The sequence below is a fragment of the Neodiprion pinetum genome, chromosome 4 (genome assembly GCF_021155775.2).
Source record: "Neodiprion pinetum isolate iyNeoPine1 chromosome 4, iyNeoPine1.2, whole genome shotgun sequence".
NCBI classification, from domain to species: Eukaryota; Metazoa; Arthropoda; class Insecta; order Hymenoptera; family Diprionidae; genus Neodiprion; species Neodiprion pinetum.
Genome location: NC_060235.2, coordinates 35,834,250 through 35,843,858, shown reverse-complemented (window position 1 = coordinate 35,843,858; position 9,609 = coordinate 35,834,250). Strand labels below are relative to the sequence as shown.

At 37.5% G+C, this 9,609-nt stretch overlaps 2 protein-coding genes and 1 non-coding gene across 4 annotated transcripts; all 3 read left to right on the top strand.

Annotated features, from left to right (window-relative positions):
- Nucleotides 1-2,207: 2,207 nt before the first annotated feature.
- Nucleotides 2,208-3,426, top strand: SIFa (neuropeptide SIFamide). 2 transcript variants are annotated; one of them, XM_046621844.2, is made up of 3 exons: nucleotides 2,208-2,260; nucleotides 2,761-2,908; nucleotides 3,026-3,426. In XM_046621844.2, the coding sequence occupies exons 2-3, from the start codon at nucleotides 2,788-2,790 to the stop codon at nucleotides 3,115-3,117; spliced, it is 213 nt and encodes a 70-aa protein (XP_046477800.1). In that variant the 5' UTR covers nucleotides 2,208-2,260; nucleotides 2,761-2,787; the 3' UTR covers nucleotides 3,118-3,426. The 2 variants fall into 2 exon arrangements, with proteins under 2 accessions (XP_046477800.1, XP_046477799.1); XM_046621843.1 differs by lacking the exon at nucleotides 2,208-2,260 and adding an exon at nucleotides 2,519-2,625.
- Nucleotides 3,427-4,700: 1,274 nt separating this feature from the next.
- TRNAY-GUA (transfer RNA tyrosine (anticodon GUA)) lies at nucleotides 4,701-4,795 on the top strand. Its single transcript has 2 exons — nucleotides 4,701-4,737; nucleotides 4,760-4,795. It is a non-coding gene; the product is annotated as a tRNA-Tyr (tRNA).
- A 1,319-nt stretch (nucleotides 4,796-6,114) lies between these two features.
- On the top strand, nucleotides 6,115-9,312 carry Eth (ecdysis triggering hormone). Its single transcript, XM_046621842.2, has 6 exons — nucleotides 6,115-6,264; nucleotides 7,637-7,706; nucleotides 8,257-8,456; nucleotides 8,627-8,696; nucleotides 8,772-8,880; nucleotides 9,070-9,312. Exons 2-6 carry the CDS (start codon nucleotides 7,655-7,657, stop codon nucleotides 9,119-9,121), a joined length of 483 nt encoding a protein of 160 aa, XP_046477798.1. The 5' UTR covers nucleotides 6,115-6,264; nucleotides 7,637-7,654; the 3' UTR covers nucleotides 9,122-9,312.
- Nucleotides 9,313-9,609: the final 297 nt, after the last annotated feature.

Genomic DNA, 9,609 nt, shown 5'->3' with positions numbered 1-9,609 from the left:
AAGTCTGATTTTCCGGAATACAAAATCTGTTTCGACATAAATTTTCACGCAGTGCGAGGAAACACGTGTTTCAATTTTTTGAGTCATGTATTATATATGCGTGGACCCAAAAATTAAATTGTTTCCATTTATTTGTTCCAAAAAGCAGACATTCCGAAGTAAATTCATAGAGTGGGATGGAGATGGGATCATGATTGAATCGATACCATTCTTCCAGAGATCTCGAATTTTTGGAATATTTTTCCCTAACAAAATGATATCATGAATCGTGAATTTTCGTCGTGTGATAGAATGGACATTTTTTAGTATATTCTGAATTCTTGAAGGTGGAATGCAGTTGGATGCTAGAGGACCTCAAAATTGCAGGATTTTTGTATTTCAGTGTACACTACGACGTATTCAAATTTCAGCAAAATCATAAATGTCATTGTAAAAGACTGGCTGAAGGTTCGTGGACAGCCGAGTAATTACAAGTATGAATGGTATGGAGTACTCCAGACCCCAAGAATTTCATGGTATGGAACTCTATTCCCCGGATTCCGTAAGGTAGAAAAATTTCTTAAATCAATCATCTATACAAAACCTGAACTATATACAATAGAGTCAAAGATTCAGTTACTTAAAATATGGCATTTTATGTATTAGATATGTTTTCTCGATAAACAATGCTGTAAGAGATGAACGCAAATTTAAAATTATTAACGCATTTTTTTCGCAATGAATTTTGATAGAGATGAAGTTGAGAACTATTAGTGACAGTGAAGATTAGTGACGACTAGATAGTGCACCCAGATTAACGTACGTTTTTAAACGTTTTGCCCGGATATTCAACACTTAAAATTTTCACTCGGGTTATGTGATATTCGAATATCTCACGTTCAGATAACCAATCGTATATTGTGCAGGTCCCTGCTTCAGTTTCTAACTCTTTTATCTTTAACTAGATTTTTCATTTTTGCTCGGGAATTCGAAGAGTACACTTATCAATGAGACAATTACTATCGATATCAAGAAATTGATTGTGAAGTTACTGTCAACAAGTTTTTTCTCCATACTTGTTAATGCAAGACGTTTCAAAAGATTAATTGATTAAAATCAAACACATGATGAGCGTGCGAGAAAAAAAAAAAAATTATGAACCACGAATCGAATTTATACTCCAAAAATGGATTTCCTGCTTTCATCCGGAGAGAGAACGGATTGGAGCCTAACTGCAGTGTTGCGGGTAAAATAGTTGGTCGGATGGTCCAGGGCGCAAATGGCGTACCATCTACAGGTCCGAATTATCGGTCGACAAGGTGATTCAATGGTTCGAGTCTCGGCTATCCAAGGTCGCTGCGCAGGTTTCATATCATGCCTTGTTCAAGGGATAAGGGACTCCTTTTACCAATCCGGAACTACCAGCGTTCGATCAGAATACCGTTTGATAATGAAGTCTCGTCCTATCTACAGGTGGAATTTTAGCTGTCGACATCTATATTCCTTCGAACATTAATTTTTTCACTCACAATCAGACTCACAGTTATGAAATGAATTTTAAAAACTATCAGTGGTTTTTAGTCAAACCTAGTTGAACTTGAATCAATGAGAATGTGTTTTTTTAACACAGATCAATATTGCAGGAATACTTTCAGCTACATTCTTGAAATATATGAACGGATCAATTCAATTATGCTCTAATTTCAAACAAGTTGAAAGAGTACTGTACTCATCCTAGTCCGAAATACAAGTTGAACCTGCATTTGTGATAAATTACATACCATGCATTTTGATTCTCTGCATTCGTACAACACAATACAAAATTAAATCATCACTGCAGTTAATCGTAAAATTTGTGTTCGTTGATAGACACAAGGTTTGTCAGTTTAAATTTTGACATCCACATAACGCGTTTCTGATACGAGAATTCTTCGTGTATCTTTCCATAGCGTTGCAAATTAATTTGACGTTATTTTCCCCGTATTAACCACCGGCCGTGTACGTAATAATACCGCGCGGTGGAATGACATCGAGGTAGGTAGTCGGAGAAATTTATTTTGCGTCTGGGGTAAACTTGATTTCAGAAACTATTTCCCATGTGAAATAGGAGACTCCGATATGACGGTAATTAGATTGCATCTCGTAATGAGACGCGATGCTGGGTGAAATTCGCCTGTATCGGTGGTTCGACGTCACGATATAAGGGATCCCGTTTCCCCTTGGTTCTCAGTTCACCAGCTTCTTTCACTGCAGCAACTGCATATTCTACGCATCCATCAAGGTATCGTAATCACACCCAAGTTCGTTAATTATTTTCTCCTTCTTTTTACAAGACTTTCTTTCAAAGGTTTATCACCAAAAATTTCTAGCTAGTACAATACTTTGAATCGTTCGATTATAATCCAGAGCCTCACGAGTTTCGTCAGCTTTTGCACTGATTGATCGATTGAAATTTGCCAGAAATTGTTTCTCAAAATGAGCAATTTCCACGAAATTGTATATTACTGGACTGGAGTCTGTTTCTTATGGTAGCATTTAGTTGCACACTGCTTCTTGTTCGTATAAAAGCCGACGGATTGAATCCAAAGGCATCAGTTCGCCGACTTCCATCGAAGAAACAACATCTTCTCCGTCTCGCACAATCAGGTAAAAATTCGCCCTGTGATCGGCTCTGACTACCGTTTCTCGTCAAATTTTCAATACAGTTGAAACCGATACTGGGACTGAATATTGCGCCCCAACCGCCATCACCAAAATCTCCTCAATTCTGTGTGTTTTCAGACAAAAACACCAACCCAATAATCCACCATGGTTTCCGTCCGTGCCCTCGTCATCCTCCTGATCGCCGCCGTCATCTTCAGCGTCGACGCATACCGCAAGCCGCCCTTCAACGGCAGCATCTTCGGCAAGCGTTCCGGCACGGCGATCGGTAAGGAAGGAATCTGTATTTTTCAGCGATCAAAATTGCATTCAGCTTGCGATTTTTCGTCGTTTCTTGCTCCCGCTGTACTCCGTTTCTCATTTGTTGAATATAATTTTTTTTTAGATTATGAAAACACCGGCCGTGCTCTGAACGCGATGTGCGAAATTGCCAGCGAGGCCTGCGGATCGTGGTTCCCTCAGCAAGAGTCCAACTGAAGATATTATACAACGCCGATAAACCCTCCGCCAGCAAAATTATACTTCCAGCTTACCGACCTTACTCGATTTATTGATTGAAACGCTTTTACTTGATATTGCGTATTATTTATTGTTTCAACATTTAACATTGCCGGTGTATGCAAGTGCGATCTAATAACTTTCTCATATATTATAATATAACATGGAAAAAATATTGTTCACGTGTTATGTGTTTATCACTATATAAATAATATTGGTATTATTATAGCTTCAAATTTGTATCATTGAATCACTAATCTTATTGTAATAAATGACAATTTAATCCGAGTCGTACACTTCGTGACTATATTTATTTCTTCTGTCGTTCTATCCCTCGTAAATTCCAATTAATTAAGAGAGCAATCATTTTTATAATAGTTTTATATCATTTGGCTTATGATGTATCAGCGATTCAATCTTATGCGATTGAATTTATTTTCTTTCTAACATAAGTCGGTAACAATGAATGTCTTTTGAATATTTTTCACTTACGGAGGAAGAATTAAAACCGTTCCATAATTTTTTTTGTAAACATTGTATCGCTACGTAAAAAATGTAACCCTCAGTTTTATGTTCAATTTCTAAACTTTCTTTAAAACGAACTCCTTTTGTCGTCTACCGCTTCTCTGGACAGCAATCAATTCAATTGCTTACGAGTTTCCATTTGATCATCGAGAGAAACGGTAACTTGAATTTCAATTGCAATCTTTCTGAGCATAAACTGTTAAATATATCTCTGATACATGCAAAGATCACCCGACAAAAGTAAATGACAAACACATTGAATCAAGTGTTATCTGTACCAAATACAATACAATAAGTTGGGTAAATATGTAATCTTGCGTTATCACAGTAAACAATGACAATATAATAATACTTCAGTTGAAGTTTTCTCTAAAAATCTTGAATACATTTTTTTCTCCATTAACTCTGCGACTAAAAATGTTTTCGAGTGTTTTCTTCAATTTTTTTCCCCCAATTTAAAACCTGTTTCTAAACATAATTCGACACAAAAAAAATTCCGATCCAGAAATTCTTTCAAGTCTCCTCGTGGAATTTCCATAACAAAATAGAAAAATTTTCGAAACTGACTCCGTTTGCGGTATAAATTCCTATTGGAAGACTTGTTTTTTTTCGCGTTGCGACTGAACCGCGACAAAGTTCGCGCAATGTCTGATGTTTTAATATGGTAGACACGTACCGGTGGGCAGGTGCCCGGATAAGGGCTACATGATCGAACCGAGAACGTAAGGCGTGGGTGAAAAAACCCATATTGTACAGAACGGCGAAGCGCGTGCAGAAGGCCGAGAAATTATTGGCCGACGAAAGATAATCGATTGCCCTAGATAGTCCTTTCGGGTATTTTATCGTGACCAGGATTAATTTCAACGCTTTTTTCCATCAACATATTACCCGCAATTGTGCTCAACTTGAGTAAATGACCGAGTGTCAATCGCACGCATTTATATAATTGTATACACGCAACAGCTGCGATTCAAACGTGTTGAGAATTTACAGTGATGGTTCAACTTATAAAGAATCTTTTTTGCTCTCCTACTAAGCCTTCGATAGCTCAGTTGGTAGAGCGGTGGACTGTAGTTGGATTCAAATATTGAGAGACATCCATAGGTCGCTGGTTCAAATCCGGCTCGAAGGATCAAATTTTTTTATTCGCCTAGTTTCTTGTATCACGACTTGATATTGTTTTTTTTCACACATTACGTAATTTTATAATGAAAATATCGTAACCGAGCGTCAAAACCGGCGGCCGTTTATATAAATATTTACAATTTCCATGTAGAAGCAACATTCAATTTGAATAAAGAGCAGCATTTTTCGTATAATTTATAATACTACTATAAAACGTGAAATCTCACTCCTCGTCTTCCTCTCTTTCTGATCTAATAGTCGGTGTTTATAAAAGACACATGAGAACTTGCAGGTGTTGAAAAAAGAAAAGTTTGCTGCGTCGACCTAGATTATTGTAAGAACAGTCTTGTTTCGGACTTCCAACTTGAAACACGTGTTACTATTAAAAGCATTTTTCTTGCCTTACAATGTTTCACCTATATGGTCGCTTATTTTCTCTCGCGAACCCCATTTTCTTTAGACTACAATGCAGTTTTACAGCAATGCATTCGGTTCTACAAAGCGTGTAATTTGTATTTTGAATTTGAAAAATCGGAAATGTCTTTTCCAGTTCGGTCTATCAAGGTGTATATAGAATATGAACTACCTTAAAATGATAGTGATTTTAATATATAACTATACGTATATTAAAAGGAGGTATGATCCATATAGTTTAGTCAAAACAGTGCGAGAACAAAGGTTTCTAACCTAATTCGATAAAATAATGTCTTGTACTAATATAGATAAAAAAAAAAAAAAAAAATGTAAGTAAAAAACGAGAAGCAAAATCGCAGTAATAAATATATACTAACAATGAGTTTCTTTCTCTCTACACTTGAGATAGAATCATTATACATTTAATATTCGTTTAACAAATTGATCAGAAGTATTTTCGTAAGCGACGGGGTATTTCCATAAACTATTTCCATGTCAATAGGCGTATAAGTGAAAAAACGTATACGTAAAAGCTCTGCAAATTCTCGGAAGTTTACCCCACGCAAATAACACCCACAATATTATACATCGCTGAAAGAAGAGCATGGTTACATTTATGTAAATATGTGCACGAGCATCAGGCCGACGGAGAACATGAAGGCTGAAGTACACTTTTCACCCTTGATGTTTGTGTTCCTTCTATGCACTTCGTTCGAATAACATGAATATACGTGAATAATTTGGTGCATTTTTTTTTTTTTTTTATTGCCTTTTTGTTCTTCAACTTTCAACTTTTATTTTATAATAATGGCAGTTGTATTATGCGCGATTCGGTGGGCCAGCTGACAATACCTTCGCAGTCGCTTTTCGGTACTGGTTTGAACTTATGTGACGACGCTAACATTCGCGCTCGCTAATTTACAAGCATGAGGGGCATGAGTAAAATACTTAATCCAACCTTAATCCGGTATAAATATGCAGGTCGGATCACGGTAAAGTCAGTACCAATCGTTGAGCAATCAACGGTTAGCAATCCGCTTCGTTAACAGAATAGCACATTTGGTAAGTAACAACCATAGTTTTAGTAGAATAGGGAGATTTGTACATTAATTGGGATTATCCTCAAAGAGGTTCGTCAGTTGAAAACTAATACTTGTTTCGTCATTTTATTATGGAATGGTCAGACGTTGAATGCTTATTAAATAATTGCAATCATGAGCTACGGTGATTTTCCAGACAAAGCGAGAAAAAAAAAAAGTAAAAAATTAACGAACAAAAACTCGGACAGCGATTTTTTATCTCCAACCGTTTCAAAACGGTGAAAAATTTGGTATATTTATTCAATTTCACTGCAATGCACTTTATTCAGTGCGCTGATACTGATTTTCATTAACAAATAGCGATATTTAATTTTTAACCAGAAGAGTAATGATTTTCAAATGTTCACGCTCCTTCACTCTGATTGTTCACACTTCGGTAGAATCGCAAAACGGGAACACAGGGTGAAATTCAGCTCCAAAAAAAAGTAATACCCTGCTTCAACAATGAGTTCTAAAAGTCTAAAAAAAATTATCTAGGTAATGTTTAAGGATCGCAGAAAAAGCTTTCTCTGCTATCCGAACCAAAATTGATTGTTCAAATATTGTAAAATATCGGCAAAATTGAGGTACTAAGGGACTCTATGAGGAGTTTGAAAAACGTTCGGGGTGATATTCACCCCAAGTGACCATTAGGGTTGAGCAAAATAGAAAATCAATTGTCGAGTCGCATCGAAAGGACGAAATAAAATCGGGTGTTTTTAAGACAGGCTCGCACACGTGGATCTTTAAAGGGAGACTCCCAGCTTTAATGCATACTGTAGTAACAGACGTGCATGGAGCACGGTATTGAGATAAAGAGAATTCAAAGTACATAAACTCTTGTGAGGCACTGAAGTGGCACTCCAACTTTTTCTTCTTTTGCTTCCATTCGATGAGAAAGGTAATCCGCGATATGCTGCACTCCCCGTAAAACACGAACGGCTCATATTATTTATTCCAGTTTTCGCAGGACCATCGAATCGCACGCACCGTATATTCGTGACAGCCGGTGGACAGCTAGTATATCATACGCAGTCCCGAAGTTTCGTCCTTCTCTATTTTTCGTCGATTGATTTTGTCTATTCTTCCAGAAATATTCTCTCACAAGCATTCACTTTTCTACGCTATGCAAATGGAGACGTTCGTTAAATTTCACGACAGCAAAATATAGGCGCGATTAACAACCAATATCCACAGTGCCAGTTTTGCATAAACTTTGTTTCTAACATTCCTGGAGATATAAGAATACAAATAAGCCTCTGCGTTGTGATTTCGTGAGCTGGCTGTTGAATATTTTTATCAATTCATTCGCCTCTACGGCCTCAGTCTTGAAAAAATTTTTAACGCTATTTCAGGTTCCAAGCTTCGTCATCATGATGCTAAACTGCTTCCTACGAAGTCCCGTTCACAGCTTTCTAGCCACTGGTGAGTGTTCGTAATTGTATTATACAAACAATGAAAATTCGCCAATTATTCACATTATGAAATGCAATCTGCAGTCGCACAAAGTGTAAAAATTTGGATTATTGCATTGTGGTTTTTGTTTGTGGCGCTATTTTCTCGTTCAACATTCCGATGTATATAAAAGTGTACCCAACGGTGATTTTGTCCTGTCTTACTTTTCAAAGTTTGAAAATCAAAAGCGATAAAAAAAAAAGAAAAATGAAAAAAACAGCGGACAAACTATAACATTTACTAGCTCTTCAAGCGCGTACTGCGGTGTGTAGCATTACAAAAAATCGAGTCCGAGCTGACAGCGCAATGACAAAACTGCAAATCACGAACGTGCATAATTTTTCTACTTATCTCATTCCACAAAGATCAAAGAGACGATTCATTCGAAGTGACGTGTTTCACGTCAATCTCTCGGCTTTGAATTTATCGAAATCGGGTTAGACTGCTAACAATAAGTATTATAAGTATCTACACTCAACTTGTGAATTTCTTCACCGTAAAATATCTTAATTTTTTCCAGTCATTCTAGTCGCAGCGGTGGTCCTAGTCTTCGAGGGTGGAAACAGCGTCGTCGAGGCGGATGAATTTCCGACGTTTTTTCTAAAGGCTGCTAAATCCGTGCCGAGGATCGGCAGGAGAAGCGGAGCCGACGATGACCTTTTCTTCAAGAAAGCCAACCATAAGATCGGGCGCATCGGCAGGCGAGGAGGATACGCATCGGTATTTCAATTCACCCTTAACTATACGTCAAAACTTCAAAAATAGCTTTCGTCATTCGATTGACCTTCAAACTTGAACCAAAATAGAAAACTGATATTTTTATATATTCCCGGAATGATAGTGATGAATGCAAATCTATGGGCTGTCAAATTCTTTCCCTTCTGTTTCAGTCGCCGATAAAAAGCGCAGAATCCTTGCCTTGGTACTCGAAGCAGCCCGCACAATTTTCAAGAGCCGACGGTAAGCTTCCGTTGAAATAATTTCGATTTAGAAGAGCGGTTTATCTCGGTATAACGCACTGTGCGTTTTTCGCAGATAACGAGTATTGGTCAGCAGAGAATGTCGCTCGAGCTTTGGAACAGTCTCCGGAACTGTGGGAAATGACAACAGGTGACGAATCCGGAGAAGATCCGACGGTCGCAGGGTGAGGTTTCAATTTTTACGAATGTTTTCACATTCTCCATTCTTTGTAATCGTACCCAGAAAAGCTTATCCAAAGAATTTGAATTGGATGAATATTTTCACTGGGGCTTTTTGGAGCCAAAGTTATTTTAAACCACGCATAATTTACTATCGCAATTTTTTTTATGAAAACGCGTTGATTTTTCGGCAGGAAAGTATGGCAGCGGGAAAAAAGGACTGGAAGCGAACAGGCGGAGATGTAGACCGATGGATGTGATAAGAACATACAGAAAAGGATCATCGACGCCTGAAGCGAAGAGGATAATTCGCCGAATCTAGAATAGTTTATAACGTGTCATGACAGTGTAATGACGTAACAGCACGAGCCTGAATTAGTACTATAGTAACTACTTCTCTAAGGTGATGGGACAATAAATCGTAATGCTTAATAAAATGAGTTTGTAATGCAATTTTTTTCGACGAATAATACAACCGCGGTCACTCCACAAAAAAGACTATTGAGAATATGTAAATTTGAACAACTGGTAAATTTGAAAAATTAACGACGGAGCCAGGAATCGAACCTGGAATCTAGCGATGCTTTACCGGAGACTTACTCCACTAGACCACCTAGCCCCCCTTTCCGTCGTTAATTTTTCAAATTTACCAGTTGTTCAAATTTACATATTCTCAACAAAAATTCTCTCGTAGATTAATGATTTGCACACCCGCATCTCATTTATTAGACGGC